General features: G+C 39.3%; 3 protein-coding genes, 1 long non-coding RNA gene and 6 other non-coding genes across 15 annotated transcripts in view; all 10 read right to left on the bottom strand.

Moving 5' to 3' along the window:
• Positions 1 to 60: 60 nt before the first annotated feature.
• calr (calreticulin) lies at positions 61 to 3,033 on the bottom strand. The gene is made up of 9 exons (XM_010897784.4): positions 2,759 to 3,033; positions 2,359 to 2,460; positions 2,006 to 2,209; positions 1,648 to 1,742; positions 1,256 to 1,465; positions 1,064 to 1,177; positions 798 to 941; positions 615 to 707; positions 61 to 470 (listed from the first exon to the last, which is right to left on the bottom strand). Exons 1-9 carry the CDS (start codon positions 2,850 to 2,852, stop codon positions 273 to 275), a joined length of 1,254 nt encoding a protein of 417 aa, XP_010896086.2. The 5' UTR covers positions 2,853 to 3,033; the 3' UTR covers positions 61 to 272.
• Positions 3,034 to 8,264: 5,231 nt separating this feature from the next.
• tor3a (torsin family 3, member A) lies at positions 8,265 to 13,981 on the bottom strand. 2 transcript variants are annotated; one of them, XM_010897781.4, is made up of 6 exons: positions 13,714 to 13,981; positions 13,279 to 13,401; positions 12,913 to 13,178; positions 11,685 to 11,860; positions 11,089 to 11,213; positions 8,265 to 10,196 (listed from the first exon to the last, which is right to left on the bottom strand). In XM_010897781.4, the coding sequence occupies exons 1-6, from the start codon at positions 13,874 to 13,876 to the stop codon at positions 9,949 to 9,951; spliced, it is 1,101 nt and encodes a 366-aa protein (XP_010896083.1). In that variant the 5' UTR covers positions 13,877 to 13,981; the 3' UTR covers positions 8,265 to 9,948. The 2 variants fall into 2 exon arrangements, with proteins under 2 accessions (XP_010896083.1, XP_034149775.1); XM_034293884.1 differs by having other exon boundaries at positions 13,691 to 13,797.
• Positions 13,982 to 14,256: 275 nt separating this feature from the next.
• On the bottom strand, positions 14,257 to 17,024 carry LOC105026370. Of its 3 annotated transcripts, none has more exons than XR_829189.3 (11): positions 16,957 to 17,024; positions 16,376 to 16,407; positions 16,160 to 16,206; positions 15,922 to 15,947; positions 15,702 to 15,742; positions 15,439 to 15,507; positions 15,191 to 15,258; positions 14,975 to 15,022; positions 14,749 to 14,793; positions 14,549 to 14,591; positions 14,257 to 14,375 (listed from the first exon to the last, which is right to left on the bottom strand). It is a non-coding gene; the product is annotated as an uncharacterized LOC105026370 (long non-coding RNA). The 3 variants fall into 3 exon arrangements; XR_002197057.2 differs by having other exon boundaries at positions 14,753 to 14,793; positions 15,439 to 15,504; XR_829188.3 differs by having other exon boundaries at positions 14,753 to 14,793; positions 16,957 to 17,023.
• LOC114839678 lies at positions 14,440 to 14,513 on the bottom strand. Its single transcript, XR_003782066.1, has one exon. It is a non-coding gene; the product is annotated as a small nucleolar RNA SNORD47 (small nucleolar RNA).
• Positions 14,653 to 14,712, bottom strand: LOC114839684. Its single transcript, XR_003782072.2, has one exon. It is a non-coding gene; the product is annotated as a small nucleolar RNA SNORD78 (small nucleolar RNA).
• Positions 15,319 to 15,402, bottom strand: LOC114839680. The gene has a single exon (XR_003782068.1). It is a non-coding gene; the product is annotated as a small nucleolar RNA snR60/Z15/Z230/Z193/J17 (small nucleolar RNA).
• On the bottom strand, positions 15,578 to 15,661 carry LOC114839681. The gene has a single exon (XR_003782069.1). It is a non-coding gene; the product is annotated as a small nucleolar RNA snR60/Z15/Z230/Z193/J17 (small nucleolar RNA).
• LOC114839674 lies at positions 15,805 to 15,884 on the bottom strand. Its single transcript, XR_003782062.1, has one exon. It is a non-coding gene; the product is annotated as a small nucleolar RNA SNORD79 (small nucleolar RNA).
• LOC114839679 lies at positions 16,496 to 16,577 on the bottom strand. The gene has a single exon (XR_003782067.1). It is a non-coding gene; the product is annotated as a small nucleolar RNA SNORD74 (small nucleolar RNA).
• Positions 17,025 to 18,798: 1,774 nt separating the features above from the next.
• The window catches only part of osbpl9 (oxysterol binding protein-like 9), a 36,117-nt gene continuing 32,229 nt past the window's right edge, over positions 18,799 to 22,686 (bottom strand). For all 3 annotated transcript variants that reach the window (XM_013135038.3, XM_013135037.3, XM_013135039.3), the window contains 9 exons: positions 22,377 to 22,554; positions 22,130 to 22,214; positions 21,934 to 22,044; positions 21,705 to 21,768; positions 21,360 to 21,500; positions 21,081 to 21,159; positions 20,794 to 20,885; positions 20,478 to 20,613; positions 18,799 to 20,254 (listed from right to left, as the gene is read on the bottom strand). In XM_013135038.3, coding sequence (XP_012990492.1) covers positions 20,180 to 20,254; positions 20,478 to 20,613; positions 20,794 to 20,885; positions 21,081 to 21,159; positions 21,360 to 21,500; positions 21,705 to 21,768; positions 21,934 to 22,044; positions 22,130 to 22,214; positions 22,377 to 22,554 — 961 coding nt within the window. In that variant the 3' untranslated portion in view covers positions 18,799 to 20,179. The remainder of the gene's footprint in view (positions 20,255 to 20,477; positions 20,614 to 20,793; positions 20,886 to 21,080; positions 21,160 to 21,359; positions 21,501 to 21,704; positions 21,769 to 21,933; positions 22,045 to 22,129; positions 22,215 to 22,376; positions 22,555 to 22,686) is intronic.

Here is a 22,686-nt window from a genome sequence, read left to right as displayed (position 1 = left end):
ATATGAAAAAATGTGTTTAGCAGAAGATCATTGTTTTCATCTCTTGTAACATCTCCAACCTTGACAAATACGAACTCCCATAGTTTATTAACAGTACACAGAAACATAACAGATAACTGCTGTCCTTAATTTTTGCCCATCCCTTGTCATGTAAACAAAACAGTAGCTTCCAAACTTAAAATCGTCAGCTTCAATCATTAGCAAAATGTCCAAGAAAGTCCTGCCTTAAACCTTGCACAGACAGGCTTCCTTGTCAAGATGTTCCTTTGAGTTTATAACTCATCCTTGAGTTTAGAGTCTGTTTCTTCCTCCTCTTCTCTGTCCTCCTCATCCTCTTCATCTTCATAATCCTCCTCATCCTCCTCTTCTTCTTCTTTGTCTTCCTCATCTTCCTCCTTTTTATTCATCCCTTCCTCACGTTTCTTTCTTTCTTCTTCTTCCTGACTTTCCTTCATCTTCTTTTCGGGGTCCTGCGTGGACAGCCAAAAGTCCCAGTTGTTGACAGAGTAATAGATAGTACATACATAACCTTTTAGAGGCTGTATTATATGACAACATAATGTAAACATAGCATTCAACGTTTTTGCGGGAAAAACTAGAGGTCATCGACTAACCTTTGTTTCACCCCAAGTCTCGTTCCCTACTTCTTCTGCCAACTTTGGATCATTGGTGATGAGGAAATTATCAAAAACAGTACCAGACTTCACCTGTAAGATTATTAAAAAGGTAGGGTGTTAATTTAGTAATTGGTTAAAGTTAAACATTACACAGTGTTGTACATTAATTAAAGACCGTACCTGCCACAAATCCAATCCAATCACCCCTACGCTGTCATATTTGTAGATTTCAGCGTCAGCGGTATAGTCTGGGTTATCAATTTCAGGGTGTACCCATTTGCCCTTGTAGGCGGGATTGTCAATCTGTTTGGGTTTCCATTCCCCCTGGGAACAATGCAATAAAGGAACATAGTTCACTAGGCAGATATTTCTTAAAGAATAGTCGGAAACAACTTGTCTAGTCTAATTGTTATGGCCATTAACACCAAACAACCATGGCAGCCTACCTTAAAATCAGGGTTGGTGATCATGGGAGGCTCCCATTCACCATCCATCTCATCGTCCCAGTCATCAGGCTTCTTGGCATCAGGATCTGGAATGTTCTCAGCCACATCCCAGTCCTAAATGAAATATTTGCTTAACAATGCCAATTGTTGTACAAATGCATTTTTTTAGACTAGTGTGTTGTCCAAACATACCTCTGGCTTCTTATCCTCCGGATCATCTATTTTCTCATTATCATCCCAGTCATCTGGTTTCTCTGCATCAGGGTCCTTGATCTTCTTTGGGGGAAGAAAGTCCCAGTCCTCTTCCAGGCTTCCAGACTCCACTTTCTTGTTGTCAATCTTAACTTCATATGTGTTATCCGGATTGACTACCAGTGTATAGAGGTGGGTATATTCGTCATCCTAAGGAAAAACACAAGCATAACACTATGCAGATCAGCTAAAATGTTATCAGAACTCACATTTATAAGAAAGTCCAATGCTATTGAAAGGTCTTACAGAGAAAACAGCTACATATTTCTCACACACACAACGCAGTGGTGCAACTTTTGAAATAGTTCCTTTGCTACAAAAGTGCTTATCACCTTGCATCTGATGTCTTTGTTGATCAAGTGATTCTTGCCTTTGTAGTGGAAGATAACATGGACTTTCTTAGTACCTGGACCACAGATGTCAGGACCTAAATCGGAGAAAACACAGGAATGTAACTGGACCCACAGGAATGTGCAGGAACTCAAACCAGCCAATTTGTGGTAAAACAAGCATTCAAGAAGCATTCAACAAGCATTTCAGTATGGTGAGATCAAATCTGGGAATAACTAGGGTGATCTCAAAATATATCAGAATATTGACAAGTGGTCCATTTATCCATCAAAACCATCTGTATATTTTAGGCTACACTCCAATGTTGTCGCTTAAAAATAGAATGATGTAGACACTCACCAAACATGATGTTGTACGTGGAATCTCCATGCATTTCCTCCTGGTTGAGATCAGCTGGGAACAGCTTGATGTAACCCCCACCACAATCAATGTTCTGTTCATGTTTCACAGTGAACTGGATTACCAGTGGCTGGTCTTTGTTGCTGAAGGACTCAAAGCGGGAGGATGCAGAGTAAAAGCGAGCATCCTGGCTGGTTTGAAGACCTAAAATGTTTAAGATGCATTACGAATACTTCACAAACGCTCAGGGCAAGCCAACTCAAACGTTAACCTATGAGTTACCGCCATATGCATACACAAGATCCAATGCTGGATCTTAAATGTACAAATTACATAAGCCTTTGGTCTCTTACCTTTGTCTTTTTCTACATCGCCATAGAATTTCCCAGCACTGAGAACAAACTTGCCATAGTCTGACTTGTGTTTCGATTCCACCCATCGGCTTTTCCAGGCATCTGCAAAATGTCCATTAAAATTCAAGGATAAGTCAAATGGACAGAGAGGGCCAAGTATGGTCGATCTGGGAGACGGACAGAGCAGGAAAAATCCGTGCAACCCTATTCATGGTAGTCGATTCATTTTAGAATAGCATCACTAATCTACTATGTTAATATTATATCGATTTTGTGCATGTCAAGTTGCTGGACCCCAATCCAACCTAGTCCAATCGTCACATTCCACATTTTCAAAAAACAAGAAAACACAGGTAATATAGTTATTTATACACAACAGTATTTATACACATCAACTTACCCCCATCTTCAAATTGTTCTCGGAAATAAACAGAAGACTCTCCAAATGTTGATGCGATGGATGCCACCACCAAAAGCAACGACACGGTCGTCATTTTGCCTTGCAATTACTTAGAACTAAATACTAATAACTACATACATATGCTGCGTGTAGCAATACCAATTGCTATGTATTGTTGTGTGCTTTTTTTGTCAAACTCGTGACCTAAAACGCTACACCAAGCAGCCTCAAATTCTTCTGTTTGCAACTGATGGGTTCCTCTAGCTTCAGAACAGATGTCTGGTTTCCATTGGACAGTAGCTTGAGGAGGAAGCGTAAGAACTTCCAACCAATCGAATTCATTGAAAAAAGCATATGACGAATTGTTTTAACCAATGCCAGTTGACCACGCGTTTGCATGACACACACCCCGCAACAGCCGAATTAACTGAGACACTTGATATTGCTCTCACGGTGCACACACAGGATATGTGAGCGGAGATTACACATACTCTGTTGAGTGGGTCTAAAAAAATTCCACCTACCCGGCATGCCAGAGAATCAAAAGTAAGTGCACAGTTTGTCATAAATCCCACGTGACGTCACACAACGTAGTGGCGCTATCTTCAGAACCATTATGTCCATTGCGGTCCATTGCTTAACGCAGGCAGGGGTATAAGATATTTACTGTAGAGTAGAGTGGGGTAAAATGAGCCAGTGGGTAAGTTGACCCACCCCTGTATCTAGACAACTGTGCACAATTTCTGCCATGTGACCATATATTCAGGAAGAAACCATATTATCCAACTGTTCGTGATGAAGAAAGGCGAATGGGAAAAGTGTATTTTCCACCCAAAAACTGTTTTGTGATTGTCAAAGTAAATTTTTTACAATTATTATGACTGTTAAGTCAAAGCAAATGTTTTCAGGTTTAAACATATGTATCATACATGTTGGTGAATTGCCACTGTATTAAAACGTGAAGGATTAGCCCTCAATTGCTAGGAACTTTTTTCCAAAGTGGTGACTGTGGGGCAAGATGAACCAAGGGCTCTGGGGAAAGCTGAACCAATGGTTCACTTTGCCCCACCATGAAATAAATTTTTGGCATATCAAATATTATTTCAATGTAAAACTGCATACCTGACAATTTATTTATTTTAATTATCGTAGAAAAGCTATCATGCCACTAATCATTTAGCTATACATCTGTGCACATCTGTCATTGCATAATGTAACGTCAATACATGTCATGGGAAATCAGCTCTAATTTCTAACATAACACACACATTTTACCTACAACCCATTTCCAAAAAAAGTTGGTACACTGCGTTAAATACAAATAAAAACAGAATACAATGATGTGCAAATCATTTAATCCCTATATTTAATTGGAAAGAGCACAAAGACAACATATCAAATGCTAAACCAGAGAAATGTTATCGGTTTTGGAGAATTATATGTCCATTTTGAATTTAATACCAGGAACACACATTTTTTGGGATAGGGGTATGTTTATTACTCTGTTGCATCTCCTCTTCGTTTAACAACACTCTGTAAGCATTTGGGAATTGAGGAGACCAGCTGCTCTAGTTTCGAAAGAGAAATGTCTTCCTGTTCGGTGTCTCCTACGTTGTATTTTTAATTTCATAATTCGCCAAATGTTTTCAATGGGTGACAGGTGTGGAACGCAGGCAGGACAGTTTAGCACCCGGACTCTTTTACTACAGAGCCATGCTGTTGTAATACTTGCAGAATGTGGTTTGGCAATGCCTTGCTGAAATAAGCAGAGACGTGGGCATTTCTGAAATAAGAAAAGACGTTGTCTGGTTTTTGAACTGTGTACTGATAATAAGCCAGATGGTCCCTTTCCTTTTTTGCCCGGACGACGCCGTGTCCATGATTCCCAAAAATAATTTCAAATTTTGATTTTCATAACACAGGACAGTTTTCCACTTTGCCTAGTCCATCCTAAATTAACTTGTGCCCAGAGAAGGCGGCTGTGTTTCTGGATCTTGTAAATATGTAGTTCTTCTTTGCATGGTAGAGTTTTAACTTGCATTTGTGAATGCAGCAACAAACTGCGTTCACGGACAATGTTTTTCGGAAGTGTTCCTGAGCCCATGCAATGATTTCCACTACAGAATCGTCAGTTTTTATGCAGTCCCGCCTGACGGTCCCAAAGATCATGGCCATCCAAAATTGGTTTCCGCTTTGTCCCTTGTATACAGAGATTTCTCCGGATTCTCAGAATTCTTTTATAATATTATGTACTGTAGATTATAAGATTCCCAAACTGCAATTTTACGTTGAGAAAAGTTTTTCTTAAACCTTTGCACAATTTGCCCGTCTTTCACAGAGTGGTGCACCGCTCCCCATCTTTACTTCTGAAAGACTTATCCTCCCTGGGATTTTCTTTTTATACCCAATCATGTTACCGACCTATTGCCAATTAACCAGATTAGCTATGCAATGTTCCACCAGGTTCATTTTTGTTTCTTTTATTGCCCCGTCACAGTTTTGTGAAACATGTTGCTGGCATCAAGTTCAAAGTGGGCATATATCTTTCAAGGAACAATCATATTTTTCAGTTTGAACACAGGGTTTAAATGATTTGCCCATCTTTGCATTCTGTTTATATTTACATTTTACACAGTGTCCCAACTTTTTTGGAAACAGGGTTGTAAGGGGTGTTAACCTGGTAATAGACAACATTTAGATCTTGGGCAAAGTAGCTTATTGAATACTACCAATAGCCTAGGCCAAAAAGGAAATTGTTTTAGTGGATCAGTCCAATTTAACCCGATTATTCCTTTTGTAATGTAATAGGACTGTTTTGTATTCAAATTTGTCCTCATAACAATGTTTGAATATTACAAAATAAACTAGAGATTGTTTTTACTTTTTCTTCAAAATAATTTAAATATGACTTAAAATCTGCAGTTATACAGAAATATATAATATGTGAATTTTTACGGTAGTTTATTAGGAGATTTTCTATCCTCTGCACTGTCCCTTGGATTGGAGATGGGATAATTACCCTGATTGAACTGAAATATTGTAAATTGTTTCACCTCCTATAAACACTGAAACTATTTGGTTGTCTTTATATTGCTAAATGTTACTTTTAAGAAATTAAGCCAACTGTTTGGAAAAGGAGAATGCATTATTAAGTCTTTTGAAATTGTGTCCAGGTTTTAATTAAAAAAACAGGATTGATGAATTTAACCCCAGATAGATCAACCGTTCCCTTACCCTGGTGGTCATATTTTCAAAGCCCTTAATTGGTGTCATTTCACCTGACAGGGGACATCCTGAAATTAGGGTAGATGTATAGGTTTTATTTCTGTCTCTTGTCCGCTTGTCTATGTGAGAACTTAAGTAAAACTTGGCTCAACTTATCCCACTCTCCCCTACTACTAGCATAAAAACAAGCAAAAATGGCCTGTAGATATCTGTAAATAATGTTTTAGGTTAATATAACAAATAATATTTGTTTACAGAATTAATCAGTGATTTACTTTTTCCTCATTAAACCCTCTCGCTAGTCCGTCTATCAGCTTGTTTTAACTTGTAATCTTATTATACTTGCTTTAGACACAGTACTATCCTTCCTAGTCTAGACTACAAACCCGATTCCAAGAAAGTTGGGACACTGTACAAATTGTGAGTAAAAAAGGAATGGAATAATTTACAAATCTCATAAACTTATATTTAATTCACAATAGAATATAGATAACATATCAAATGTTGAAAGTGAGACATTTTGTCTCACTTGCCAAATATTGGCTAATTTCATGAGGGCTACATAAATATAACAGCTGGAGGACCAATTTGCAACTTATTAACTCTGTGCGTAAGGGTCAAGGCCGGAAAACCATACTGGATGCCCGTGATCTTCGGGCCCTCAGACGGCACTGCATCACATACAGGAATGATACTGTAATGGAAATCACAGCATGGGCTCAGGAATACTTTCAGAAAACATTGTCGGTGAACACAATCCACCGTGCCATTCGCCGTTGCCGGCTAAAACTCTATAGGTCAAAAAAGAAGCTGTATCTAAACAGGATCCAGAAGCACAGGCGTTTTCTCTGGGCCAAGGATCATTTAAAATGGACTGTGGCAAAGTGGAAAAGTGTTCTGTGGTCAGACTAATCAAAATTGTAAGTTCATTTTGGAAAACTGGGATGCCATGTCATCCGGAGTAAAGAAAGGACAACCCAAGTTGTTATCAGCACTCAGTTCAGAAGCCTGCATCTCTGATGGTATGGGGTTGCATGAGTGCGTGTGGCATGGACAGCCTACACATCTGGAAAGGTACCATCAATGCTGACAGTTATATCCAAGTTCTAGAACAACATATGCTCCCATCCAGACGTTGTCTCTTTCAGGGAAAACCTTGCATTTTCCAACATGACAATCCCAGACCACATACTGCATCAATTACAATGTCATGGCTGCATAGAAGAAGGTTACTGAAATAGCCAGCCTGCAGTCCAGATCTTTCACCCATAGAAAATATTTGGCGCATCATAAAGAGGAAGGTGCGACAAAGAAGACCTAAGACAGTTAAGCAACTAGAAGCCTGTATTAGACAAGAATGGGACAACATTCCTATTCATTAACTTGAACAACTTGTCTCCTCAGTCCCCAGACATTTGCAGTCTGTTATAAAAAGAAGAGGGGATGCCACACAGTGGTAAACATGGCCTTGTCCCAACTTTTTTGAGATGTGTTGATGCCATGAAATTTAAAATCAACTTATTTTTCCCTTAAAGTGATACATTTTCTCAGTTTAAACATTTGATATGTCATCTATGTTGTATTCTGAATAAAATACTGAAATTTGAAACTTCCACATCATTGCTTTCTGTTTTTATTCACAATTGTACCGTGTCCCAACTTTTTTGGAATCGGGTTTGTAATTAATACTATACCGGTCTCATTTGCTAAGGACAGACAAAGAGAGAAGTCATGTTTTTGTTTAGAGATAGGATTCTACACAGTGCCTTGTTAACTATAAATCTGTAAATAATGTTGACATTCTTGGATAATCAAGTCATGGTTCAGTAGTGTTGTAAGGTCTGGGCTTCTGGGAATTCAGTCCGGGTCTTTTGATACAATTCCAAAAATATATATATAATTTAATAGCCAACTAATGTATGATAGTGAGTCTACATATAGATTGTGCACATACAAATAGAAAATTACACATTCAGCACAAAATAGTTTTAAAAAATGTGTTAGCTGCAAAAGTAGCAAACTGCAACATTATTAGGTGGTAAATCCATAGGTGATTTTAAAGGCTGACTATGAGGGTAGCAGTAAGCAAAATCCCTCTCTATTCACAGTCAGCAATTTATCCATGTAAGTGATAATCCACTTAAGGAGCACTCATTGTCTGTTTATAAAAGACCGTATTCATGATGCAAGTTGGTCTTTAAGTCAACCACTGGAGGTGAAAATACATTGATTATGATTGCATATTTTAACATTTGACAGTAAATAAACTGAATAATCAATATTTAAAAACAAGTTTTTTAATTTTCAGAAAATAACTTGTATTTGCCTATTCTGAGTGTCCCTACACCACTGCCACTTACATACCTTAGTTTAACACTCAATAATATAAGGAAAATGGAAATTAAATAGCAAAAAATAAGAAGGGCACAGTATTATAAGCAACATCATAGGCAGAATATTCAGAATTCAGTTTTTACAGTGAATAAAGCTACATACAATTTAAACATTGAGAGAAGACTTGAATATCATAACACAAAGTACAGACTTGCTGACATGACAATGAGCTATTTTGTGCAAGTTAACACATTCCATTCGACAAAAAAAGCATTCTTGGACTTGCAACTTATATCAATTAAATGCAACAGTCAATACTTCAGGATGAAAACAATTGTAGGGTTACAATACATATTACACTCACATCTTCAAAAGGTTGTTAATCATTTGGAATTCACAGGCTATTTAGTTCAAGTGTTTTAACAACGTAAGCTGTATTATTGCACATAATTATTTCAAACCTCAGTTATAGTTATTCAGCAGATAGGAAATAAAATAATTTATTCAACTTCAACAGCGCTTTTCATTATAGAATATAATCACAAAGCACATGAAAAAGCAAAATAAAATAAAAGAACTACGATAAAGACAGATCTGAAGATCCACAGTAGCCAGCGTGATCATCAAGAGGAACAAGGCCCGAGCAGAGTGTGCACAAATGTGTTCAACGAGGAAGACGAGCAGGTCCTCCAGAGGCAGGCAGCACAGCCCATCCAGCTCTTGGTCCCCCAGCACCCCGCCATCTCTGCCATCCGACTGTGACTTCTCCAAAGCCGTCGACCCGCCCTCCACTTACACCCTGTCCTCTTCGATGTCCGGTCCCAACCTGAAGGAATCCAAGTCAAAGAAGTCGCTCCCCAAGCTGATCACAATCACAACGGTTCAGTTCTCCCAAAACTTAAAAAAAACACTCCAGAGTAGATCTGAATGTCCTTCATTTCAGTCCTTTGTAGATCTCCAGATAATAGGTGAAAGCTCAGTGCAGGTTTTTAATACAAATATTCAAAAGAAAATCAACTAGCTCCACTGAGTTGATTGCAGAAAAGTACAATTTCTGTTCAATATTTACAGATGAAAGGGAAAAAATATAAGATGTTCAGCAACTCAAAAACGAAAAGTTATTCAAGAAAAATCAATAAAAGCCTAGGCTGCCATAAAGGCACCATGGCAACTGGAATCTAATATCTCACTGTAGCCTGGGAATGTTTAGTCAACCTGTAAAATAAGCAATCTATGTGCCAATCTAGAAATAATATTCAATTGGTATAAAAAGGAGCAATTATCTTGTATCTAGTGTATTGTAATATACAATATTGCTTTGGGATTCAAAGTGCCATCTGCTAGTTGTAACATATCCTCAGTGATAAGAAATAAAGACGTTCATGCACTAACACTACAGAGTTCACCTGAGCTTGACTTAAAATCAGTGCATAATTAGCAGGATGAAATGAAAATTTTTTATAATAGAAGGACAGAATGTTACTAGAGCCAGATGTCATATACTTCCTTTCTTGGCAGTGTAGTGTGACAAACACACCATGTCTGATCAACATGCGCCATTGTAACAATGTTCAATATGTCAGCAAGACCATTTTTGCTAAAACACTGTTTTCTGGACTGTATTAGTCTTTTTAGGGGAGAAAGAAATTGATCCTCTGTGGTATGGATTTGCAGCCTTGGGAAGAGAATAACCTCTCCTCCTTCGGAACATACAGCATAGCCTTTGCTACTTCATCCAGGGTTTCCTCATCTGGTTCAAGACCCCGCGCTGAATAGGCATCACGTGCACAGAGCTTGACATGACGGTACTCCAGTGGCAAGAAGGGCACAAAGAAGTCAATAAGGTGGCCTGACATTAGCTCACTCTGTGCGAAGCCCCCTGGAAAGCAGACAGACTGTTAAATCAAGAATTCAGGTGTTTGCATGGCAATACGTGGAACTTAAAGGTCCTGTAATTGAAAACATTTTAAGGAAATTCTGATGTGTCAGCAAACTATGCGTTGTGTTCACAGTATAGTGTCGATGAGAAAGGCATATTCATTATTGCCAGTGAAAACGTTTTTGCTTCAATTAACGTGTTGACAATAGGTAACTGCAACTCCCATGTACAGTATGTTCACAAATCATTCACGGTGCAACAATTTTTTAAAACCTACTATATTTGGGCCACAAATGTAAGTTCTTTCAAGTCCTATGTGTCTGTGGCTACAACCAAATGGGCAAATGCATGAAATAGCCAGTTCAACAACTAAAAAATATGTTAAAAGAATGATGCGTTTGCAGTAACTGGATTGAGTTAAAGTTTTTATATAAATATAACTCAATTTTAAGGGGATTTTTTTGTATCTTAAAGAGTAACACCACCGTCTAGCTTTGAGCACTGACTGTGCCGCTAGGCCTTCCTGTTCTTCTACCACTGAACCCACTCCTGTTCTTCTACAGCTTAACCCACCTAAATATAATAAAAAATAGCGGTATATATAGTGGTTGTACCATTTGACATTTTGTGGGAAGTAAAAAAAAAACTGTAAAGTATTCCATTTCACATAACATCCTTCCCTAATACCATTTATAATAAGCATTTTTCTGCTTTTGTATGAAGGAAATCTTACAAAACGGCACCTTTAAATGGCATTAGTTCACACTGTTAAGATAAAGAAAAAGAAGATTTCATATACAACTAAAATGTAACTTCTGAAAACCTTACTTATCAAGCAACCATTTATATTAATGAAAATGAGTGTGAGTAACTGTACATCCACTTCTGGTACCTTCAGACTCCATAGCTTCAGCTCGTAGACGATGTTCCAAATCCTCCATCCCAATGTCCTCTCGGTTCTGCCCTGAGTGCCAGAAGTCCAACGCCACATCATTGATGGTTGCCCCACCAATATTACTATGGACAAATATTACAGCATATCTTGGTTAGGGAGAACCTCTGATACCTTTACCCATGACTTGAATAGCTAAAGGGGAATGTTCACTGGATTTTACATATGACCTTAACTCTCTGCTACTAGTTGAAAGCAAGTTTTTATTTTTTTCAATTTTTTTATGATTACTTTTGAAAGTTATCCCTTGCCAAAGATATTAAACAAACATGAGTGCAGCATTACCAAAATTACATACTATTCTTATCTAATAAGAGTTTATTTGGAGTACTTTGGCAAGTTTAACATGCATAGACAATTTCATAATACATTGCAGAAGCCATACAATCTGAAAAACAGCTTTTTCCCCTGTAACAAAATAAAATATATTTTTGAGGGAACAACCCACAAGGCCTTATATCAAAATGGGTCAACTTCCTCTATGTTTCTTTACATGAGGAGATCTTACAGAAATGTACATTAAATGAATTGCGAACCTGAGGAATAAGAAGACAGCCCTCCTGTAGCTGACCCCATCCACGTTATCATAATGGTCCATATAGGGCTTAATGGCATCTATAAGGCCTGGGTGCAGTTTCTCAGCCTCATCAAAGATGAAAAGTGTCTGTGGACAACGCAGCACCATGTCCCGAATAGCTTCTCTGAGCTGGCCCTGGAAGTGAGCAAAAAAATATCACAACCTAGCCCCTCTCACCTGGTGTTTGATGTATTCTAGAGATATAAATAAAGACATTCCCTGTACTGACATTGTTTTATAGACCAACAATTTGAAACAATGTGCTGAGTTTGGATTAACTTTTTTTTTTTTACTTCTTAAAATGTGTAATCAACGGCGTCAGTATTTGTTGAATCAGTAATAGTATGCATCATTATGCAATTTAACAAAACTTCTCTAACTTAATGTTGCAACCACCTTCCCTTGGAGGCTAGGATAGAGAATCTCTGCCTATCCTCAGAAAACATCTGAAAACCTTTTCCTAGAGCAGTGGCTCCCAACCTTTTTCAGTTACTGTACCCACAAAAAGAATTCGCACTGCTTGGAGTACCCCTGAAGTAACCCCTCATGTTCATTTCACTAGTAAGTCTATGGTGTCATGAGTGTTTTCAAGTACCCCCTATGGAAAGGCCAAGTACCCCCAGGGGTCCTAGTACCCCTGGTTGGGAACCACTGTCCTAGAGTACTTAAAAAAGTTCCACTACCACCACCTCTGTGGTCTGTTGTAGTTTTACAGCTGAACACTAAGTGGGTTCAGCTATAGAATAACTTTCCTTTTTGTTATATTTTAATTGGTTTTAGAGCACTTTCTTTTGCCGATCAACTAATTCATTGATTAGAATGTACTTTCTACCAAGTTGAATGGTTGTTTCACCTATCTCTCTTAAACGTATGCTACTATAATCGCTGCGGATAAGAATCTGCTAAACGACTACAATGTAAATGAGCAGAGTTTGCAATAGTTACCTAGCTGGTGAGTACTGCGAATTTCTATTCGAATAGTGACTTGGAAATATATAGGCTATATCTATGTTTAAATTTCGTTTTATAAACCAAATATTCAGCTAGCATAGCCTTAGCCTAATGGATGTTGACAGTGCGACGCAAAACAAGGTATTTCAAAATATATTATCCCAAATTTCCAACATGAAATTATTTTCTACACGTTTCTGGCAAAGATTAGTTATATCCTTGCCATCTACGCTTACCTTGTACGTGTCAACCAGTCTGGCATGGGGGAAGTGGAATGGGGCAATGAACAGACGCACACATTCGCTCTTTACTCCGTCCCGGTACAAGTTGTCAGCTACAATCCGGGCTACAAAGTTCTTGCCCGTTCCAGACCACCCATGGAAGGACAGTGTCAATGGCTTATTGGAATCAGGGTCATTGACGAAGCCTTGCACAGCCTTTAGAACTACAGACTGGGCAATGTGCTGCCCATGAAGCTTAAACTGTAGATCATTAGCCAGACCTGGGGGTGAAATAAGCAAATTCCGGACAAAAGTAGCAAGACAGCACAAAAAATACAAAGCTGATGAACAGACTGATATATTTGTACAATGAATTCATACCTGTAATATTATTTGTTATCCGACAATCCCCTGACTCACAGCACTGCCCCAGGCTGCAATACCACTGAGACAGCAAACTCATGTAATCTTGAGGGAATCCTGCCCACGGGTTCTTAGTAGGTACTGAAAGGTGTACCGTTGAAATAGCGTCAGTTTTAATAAGGTAGTGGTTACAATCCATCGAATTTACCTAAACAGTGCTACCGACAATTTAAATTGATTCATAATTTGACATCCAATCGGTTTTAGAATACGTTGGCTATTCAGTGTCAGTCTTTTACAGAAATACGCGTCTCAACCTACAGAACTGATCGTATGAACAGGACTGACTACATCGCTCTGGTGCGGCGGATATTTGACTACACTAGTATTGCCGGAGCGGACTCTATATTCATAGTTCTGCAGAACGCACCTTCCAGAAGAAAACTACAGTACCTTGTTGAGTTGCATCATCTTGATTCGGTTGACACTCGCCCTCCCATATGTTACAATAAACATAATTGAAATAATAGGTAGATGCATTTGAAATAATTTCAAATTGAAAGAGATGTGCCTTAGCAACAGCCCAAAATAAGGGCAATAACGCGTAGAAAAACATCAGCGCTTCCGTACTTGTGAGGTTGTCAAACCCTTACACCGGCCTACGAAGCAAGCAGAGCCCATTCCTCCAGTTTCATCTCAAAGGAAACACAGGAAATAGTCCTCATTTTGCGACGTCACATCCCGTGACAGACGCGTCACGAGGAATTACCCGGTTTAGCCACGCATGCTAGGCCTGAACGATCCACCAGCCATTAATACATTGATGCAGGTTAAAACGCAATCTTCAAAGTAAGGACTAGCCTCACTACAGGTCAGTCTTACTCAATACACACGATAACATGCGGAAATCACATTTGAGAATCCAATAGACGTATATGAAGTACACTAAAAATAAACAAATCATTCACCACTTGGACTAACCAGGTAGAGACAAAGGGATTTGGAAAAATATTTTATTGAAATACTCAGATCAAACAATGACTTGCATGACAGAATTACAAGACCACATCCATGAACTGTGGTAATCCCAACATGTCGTCGAGGTCTAACCATACCTAGGGACACAAAAGAGAACTAAGGACCACAAAAAGCCAACACAAACCAAAGCCAGAAATATTTAACCTCAGAAATAAAATGGAACGGTATGGTAATAATCACAGAAGTCATTTGGCAGAATGTTTTCATCACAGGTTGAGAAAATGTAACAGTTATTATTGTCTATGCTCACCATGTTCCATACACCCACAGATGGCATGCAATTGTGATGTCACCTAGGATGATTAGAGCATTAGAAATGTCACAAGACACAGTATTAAGCCACAAACATCACGGTTCCTCAGTTAAAATTATGTCCACATAACAATTCAGGTCAGACATTTGTAAACATCACAGAAAGAGTCAAGTGGACTAAGCAAAAGTAATACATACTAACATTTGAGACAACTCCACCGGCCATCAGACATGCCTTCCTTCCTGCAAATACATGCAAATAATTATAAAGTGTCTCCCATTGCCATCTGGAAGGTTTCGTTACATGCAATATAGATCAGAGTGTGTAACAATATTATGTCCTCAACAAGATCAGAGACCTGATTCAATGTCATCCTTTCAAATTGCATCTTAAGTCACATTCTTTAGTACATTTAGTGCTCACCTAGATCAACCGTCAAACATCAGCACTGCATCCAGGTTCTAGTCTTGTCTGAAAAGACAAAGGATTAAATCAAAGCAATCTACGTTTCCTAAAAGCCACATTAACAACAATCGTAATCAGAGTGTGTAACATTGTCATCAAGATCAGAGACCTGATTAGAAGTCATCCTTTCAGATTGCACTGTCTTTCAAAGAAGAGTAGGCCATTGTGGCTTACCTATTCAGCCATACAGCAATGCCACGTAAGATCCACCTGTACCAAGTCCTCAGGACCTGGAAGGAGTCCTGTAGAGCGAGCTAGTTAGACTTGGTATTCAATGCAGTGAAACAATTTTTTATTTATTAAAGATACATCAGATAGGAGCGAAAGACAATGCTGAATATTCATCATCAATTGTCAGCTGAACTATGTGGTCATCATGGTATCAGTGTTAATGCAGTATTATTTATATTTAAAAAAAGTACCTTTGTAGATGCGACATTTGTACCACCAGTCCTTTCCAGACATTTGTACCACCAGTCCTTTCCAGTCTTCTGGAGGAAAATACATAGAATACATTAGAATCTTTGAGCAGTGATGGGACAGATGGGTGAACACCCTAAGTTGACACATCAGATAGGAGCGAAAGACAATGCTGATTGTTCTTCATGGTTATTCTGCTGAACTATGCGGTCATCATTATATCATGTATAGTAGGCGTGTTCGTCAAGTAGATAGGGTGGCTTACATTGACAACAGGTTCTGGGGCTCATGGCTCATGTAGACAGCCTGCAGGCAAAACATTTTTTATTATTCAGGTTTAGAGATGAAAGCCTAAAAGCACTGCAGTACACTGTGTCAGTAAAAACATTTCTTTCATTCTTTTTCAGAGAGATTCCCATTGTTTTTTTAACAATCATCATTTACAGCGTGCAATATGACAGTTGTACAATATTAAGTATACCTACCCAGATAGTACAACCAGGATCTGCAACTGAAATTGCAAAAACAGAAGATCAAAAAAGCTATCAAGGCGTTTTTATACCAGTGAGTCATGTCAATTACTGAACCTCAGAACATGCAATTGGTGGTTGCAGATTCGTCATCCTGACATGTCAAGAGTAGCAAATGGAGTCATCAGGGGCACAATTCCACGTTCTGTGATTACTGCTGGTGTTCGGTATGATCCGATATTTACCAACATACCTTATTCTGCATGCTTGACATCATGGGGGCTTTAGTTCTCATCAATACTACAAAAACAAGACAGAACAGTCACCGAAAAGTAGGTAGTACCAAAAGGATATAACATTCAAGTTAGGCCCCAACACAGACTTCCTTGGAAATAACTCGTCCAATGATAAACATCCGCTTTCATCAAGTTACTGTAACTAGTCATTCTGACTGCAAAAATGCCCTTACCGATTGTAGGCTTCGAACCCCGCAAAAGGATCCTGAATGATAAGACAAGGTGTTAAGACAAGTTGACAAAACATACCAATAAACACGGGACACGACTAGTCTAGGGCAACTAAGTTGAATTCCATGCAGTCAGAATGGTTGGCATTTCCTCAGTATAATTCAGATGTCCCTACCAACACTTATTTCATCATATGAACATGGGTGCCCTAGTTTTCCAGATCATTCCGCAGTCACGTTCAGGCGGACAAGAATTACCCACACGTGATTATGACATTAGCTAGTCAAAATGACACATTTTTAACAATAAGAGGTAATCCACATGTGGTAACTTACTACATATTTGCAATGGTAGTAACTAGTTACATCTACAATCCAAAACGACGACACGTGGTCAATTAAATACGTCGACTGACTAGCATAAAACGAGTTAGCTACAAGATCAGTACACAATAAAACAATTAAGCAAACCAAAAACTAACACTAACGACATACGCTCTAAAAAATAAAAAACTCTAACAGTTGTCGTTGACTCGAACACGTTCAACTACAGTATTAAGTCGAAGACAAACATAAGACATTACCTTACACCAGACTCTTGAGAGAAGAAGGAGACCGAAACTAGGGTGCAGGCTGTATTTATACGGAAGGATTCGCATGGGTTTTTGGGAAACGTTACCGTTGTCTTCTGTGATTGGCCAAAAATATATAGTTTTCTTTGATTGGTTTAGCGATTTTCAAGTAGCCAATAATAACGTAGGAAACTACAGAAGACCCAGAGGAAACTTTTATAGGTTCTATTGTTTCTGCCCCCTAGGGGTGGGAGATACAATTAATGTTATTTTCTATCCGTTTGAGAGTAATATGAATGTTTAGTAACCAGATACTAACATGAACACTTGTAAAAGTATTCTTGTGTACAAAAAGTGACAATCTGTCATTTCTACAATGAAAATGAGTGAACGCGGAGAACAAAACATACATTTGAAAGCCTTCGCATTACATGAACTATCACAAACTACCTAGCCTCGCACAGCCGCCTCATCCGGCTAGCTTAATCGGGCCAATAAACGCACTTTCATGGGTCTGGTCTAGGTGCCTTTGATGCGCAGATGTCCGTGACAAAGACCGCAATAATCGTTTTCAGACATGTTAGCAAGCTACACGCGATCTCCGTGTTTGATTACTGTTGCTCAACAGGACTATTGTAGTGAATTACGGCGCCTTGGTAGGCCTACAACGCCATGTGCGTTGTTGGTTTGATTAATTTCCAGGACCATCCAATCGCATTTGAATTAACGTTTCTCTGCGACCGTTGGAAACGCCCCATGCCCAAATCATTTGACTCACAGCGGGACTGATATCTGGGTAGCGTTTAAATGTAAGCTCGTGGGGTCAGGCGGTTTTGCGATGCTATAAACTACCTATTTAATAAGAAAAATCCATGGCCAAAGGAGCAACAACCAACAAATGCATATACTATAATATTATGCTCTTCAAGAAATAACCAACATTTCCTATGATCTGTTCAAATTATAAAAATAGCTTCTTATTATCACGAGACAGTACATACATACAGTACCTATATAATGCCTGCCTCTGAAACGGGTCAGTCAGTGAACATTGCCTCTGTCATCAGGAGTATTTGCCTGTGTATAGGCTATAGTTTATATTTGAACAGTTTACTGGAAGACACTGAATATTGTGTGAAATATTGCAAAGGTACCCTGTGCCAAAATAAGCCTCCACTGCAAAAGAAAACACTCCCTCCCACCAATCACTATGGCAGAAGTCATTTACAATCCTAAACCATCAGCTGTATTTCACTTTTTGTGCTTAATCAGGATCGGATACACATTAAGTTTAATTAAAAAAAAGTATGACTGGTTGTGTACACCTGATATCAGTATATTAATATGAGGATCAGTTCTCAAAAAAGAAACCCCAGAATCTGAAGCAGGTATAGTTTGGTATCGATCCACCAATCCCCATTACACCTGAACATTTTCGTGCTTTAGAAACAATATGACTAAAACGTCATCTTGTTGGTGCATGTTCATTTCATCAAAACCATTACAAGTTCAACCGATCAGCATCAAACAACATTCATGAAGGTAGCGTGCACAACTATAATGCAACTATCGGATAATGAGCAGAAGGGCATTTTCCCCCCAACCTACAATATGATGGAGTATAGTTAATCATAATGCTGTTTGATATTTATTATGGCACTTCAACTGCCAGTAATGCTCCAGCAACTAACTTTTTTTTAAAGGGTGGGAAAACAGAACACAGACGTAAACTCATGGAGATTTAATATTATGCAGCAATAAACATGAAAATTGGATACAATCAATGGTTAAGATGCAAAGGAAATAAAAAATACATTTTTTTGATTCATGAGTGATACTTGGTGACACTGAAAATGTATGGCAAGGCCTCAATTTAATATGAATGTACAAACACATGACATGAAAGAAAACAATGGCTTTTGAGTTTGTAACCTCTGTAAATTCTAATATTAGAAGATGCATTATTTACCTACTTCAGAAAGAAAAATATGTTGAGTGTGCTCTATATCTCTCTACAAATTATTTCAGTCACTGGTTGACAACACCTTTGTGCAGACCAAAATGTCAATTTCATGTTCTGTATAACCTTGCCTAACTGACTTAAAACATCATAGGCAAGAATGAACTGATCTGACAACATTGCACATAATGACCTCACTAAAGATAATCCACAAGCGTATGTTTTTTAAGCTCAAAGGAAGATCTTTTAGGTACTAAAATCCAGGCATCTGCTTTTTAAAACAATGTTGCACTGAATTGGCCTGAATTGTTTAATTATAATGCACACATTAGACCATTATGCACACCTAATAAACAATATATCATCATCATCATCTAACCTGGGTGTACATTTTATACCCTGAACACACTAGCAGCACTTAATTAACAAAACCTACTCTCAGTAAAGCTCCTTAGTATGTTACCCAATTGTCATACATTTGTTCATGAATGCCGCAAAGGGAAATAACATGGAGATGACCCCACTTCACTGGCTCCACACTTCTGTCCGTCTTGCAAACGTACACTTGTTGGGTTATTCCTCTTGAGCCAAAAAACCAACAAAAAAACATACACTGGTTAGGAAAAAACAAGGATGTCAGTACCTGGGAAAAGGCAATGTTGAATGTAGAAGGGAAATGGAATGATTCCAGATGGGTCACCATAGAGTATCTTCAAATGTGTACTATTGCCAGAAAGAGTGAGAGGAAATAATAAGAGAATATATACATATATATTCATCATATTTATCTATATATAAACAGCTGTAGCTAGTTGTAGAGCAAGCCAAGTTGTCCCCCTTGTGAATCCACCATAAGGCCATCGTCGAACTCCTGGAGGTACAGCTTTCATTCCTCAGTTACCAGTTTCCCTGAGATATAGAACGCTGTGTTTTTTTCAAGGATTGTTCGATCAAAACACCCTCCCCCCCAAGGAAAAGGACAGGAACCTTGAGGGAACCTCCTGTCAGATTGTGAAGGGCTTGTTTGTGTAGCATTGGAATAGTTTTTGTAATGCCTTTTTTAGTTGTTTGGGAGGTGGAGAGGTGTTGGGCGTAGCGTTGGCTAAACAAGTAATAATTTTTTTACATCAAAGATTTTTGTTCTTGATTTCATTCAACTTTATCTTCTAAAATGCAAAGCAGTGTACATGTTCAATCATCAGTCATTCCAAGGCTTGGATACGAAGTGGTTTTGCAAAAGAGTTCTTATTAAGACTCTGAGATTTGTCTCTGGCTTCAGTGCCGCTGTGATCCTGTTCTTTTCAGTAGAGGCTCGTCGTAGACCCAGCACTCCCCATCCTCGTGGAACAACTGCAGGGAGTAAACATGGGAGACTTAAACACTGGCAACTATAGATGTACTTTAAAAACGGGTGAAATTGACAACTATCGTGCGGAGCAAGCGGACGCCCAATGAGTAGCACACCACAAGCTCTATCGACACAATGGACCCAGTGAACTTGACACGGACTAGGTGCCCCGTTGATACTGCTGCCAAGGCTTCGGGAGACAATGAGAAGAACAGGCACCCTCACCCTAGTTTCCCACTGCATCTCGTTCTCCTTGCGCTCCCTGGCCTCAGCCCTCTGTTTCTCCTCCAGCCGGTGCTTTGCCTCTGTGGCCGCATCGATGTCCCTCGCCTTCAGACTGACTGTTACATCCTTCCACAGACTGGGGGGTGGATCAAACACAACCGGCGACCTTTAGTGCCTGGCTAGACTGATAGCTGTACTGAACAGGAGTGAAAGGGGATGCTGCTACCCCCCACAGAAAGGGGACTGAAGAGAATACAGGAAACATCCACTTTTTTGCTGTACTTGTGTGACTGTGATAATACAAAGACTTCCTCACCTGCGAGACTCGTACTCCAGCTGATCCTCCAATTTCCTCACCTTCTTCTTGATACAGCCCATTTTCTTGGTGTCAATGAATAAAGAGTTTTCCTGGATGCAGGACACAGAAAGCTAGAGCTTAATGTGTATTCAATTTTAGAGCATTCTATACTGCTAACAATGTATGAAGTTTAGCTGCAATGAGCAAGTGTTTTGACATCTGTAAAACAGCAGTACCTGGCTGTCAAATCACCTAAGTAACAACAATGCCATCTAGCAGCAGAGCTCCCATTTTTAAAAACTCACCCCAGATGCCCACTTGGCATACATCACGCCATTCCACTCTCCTTCAATGGAACAAAATGACTTCTTGTCATTGGGAGGACTGCAAACAAACATTTTGTAGTAAGAACTAAAATCACAAGGAACAATTCCCACATGCTACCGTGAGCATAGTTAATTAAGCAGGAACAGGCTAACGTTGTAAGATAATTTTTTTTTTTTTATAATAACACACATGCCTCCCAAGTGTGCTTAAATGTAAAAGTGAGGTTGTGAAATGATGTGATAAAGATATCCTCTTACAAGATCTCAGCAGTGATCCTGTGCTTCTTGCCACCATAGAAGGGCTTGGTGTGGAACACAATGCTGGCACTGTAGCCTGTTTTGGAGCAGATGATGTTACACTCTCCACCCAGCTCCACCCATGGGACAGTCAGGATGGACCTGGAGAGAGAAGCAGCAACCCACTACATGTCAGATCAGGGGAAAACAAAAGAACATGCACTTACCAGTTCATACACAGGCACTTTCAATTCATGGTATAACTTGTCTGAGCTGTGCTGGGGGGGGGCGCTGGGGGGTATCTTGAGCACTGTGATGAAATGAAGAAGTGCAATGCTCTAACCACCAGGCTAAACAGGAACCTACCTGCCATATCCATTGGGGAAAGTGAGTATGTAGTGTTCATCATGTTCCAGACAGGAGACACAGCCTGAAGCACAGATGGCAAAAGCACAAGACTTAACAGCTTCTCAAAGTGTGTGGAAACACAAACATTTACAGAGCAATAGCAGTAATCCATATGTAGCAGTTGGTCGATGTATAACGTATTGTGCAGTAACAAAAGCACAACTTAAAGCTTAAAGAACCCTCTCACCCTGGCCAATATTGTGTACTCCAATGGACATCCCTAAGAACTTGGACTTGGTCCAAATGTGGGCATTGAACTGGATCTTTTTGCTGAGACACTCGGCGTAGAATGCAGAAACTAGGAGGAAAAGGTAAGGAAAGAGCATGTGACATGTGGCTCTTGAACCGACTGAGTGCCATTTTGACCAGAAGGGGAGACTTACTGGGGGGATGATGAGAGACCTGCTCTGCTACAAAAGACACACTGTTGGCTGGAGCCCATGGCACTGGTCCCTCTAATGAAGGCTCCTGGAGGAGGTGGGAGAAGAGGTCAAGGTTTAACTTGGACAAAAAAAGAAATACTAAAGAAAAGAAAAGTAAAAATCAACAAAACGAGTATATAAATGTAGGCTTGTGAAAATCTACTGGCCGTTGTTGCTGTGCCGTCGAGGGGGATCGGTCAATACTCACTGTTGAGGGATGCTCGTCACTCTCTGAAGGCAAGTCCCAGTGGCAGAAGAAGACTTCTCCAAGGATGGGGTTATAAGGCTTCTTGGCCACGGAGCTTTTCCTCCCTGCGTGGAAGGCGGACATGTACCACTTCACCACCTGTACCATACGTTCCTTGGGCTCCGGCTGATCTGCGATACTGAAGATGAAAACATCAGTTGTCAAACCACCACTCTGGGTCAAACGTTAATAATCCCTACCTAAACACCACCACTCTGGGTCAAACGTTAATAATCCCTACCTAAACACCACAACTCTGGGTCAAACGTTA

Source organism: Esox lucius, chromosome 8 (genome assembly GCF_011004845.1).
Source record: "Esox lucius isolate fEsoLuc1 chromosome 8, fEsoLuc1.pri, whole genome shotgun sequence".
In the NCBI taxonomy this organism is placed as follows: Eukaryota; Metazoa; Chordata; class Actinopteri; order Esociformes; family Esocidae; genus Esox; species Esox lucius.
This window is presented reverse-complemented; position numbering and strand designations above follow the sequence as displayed.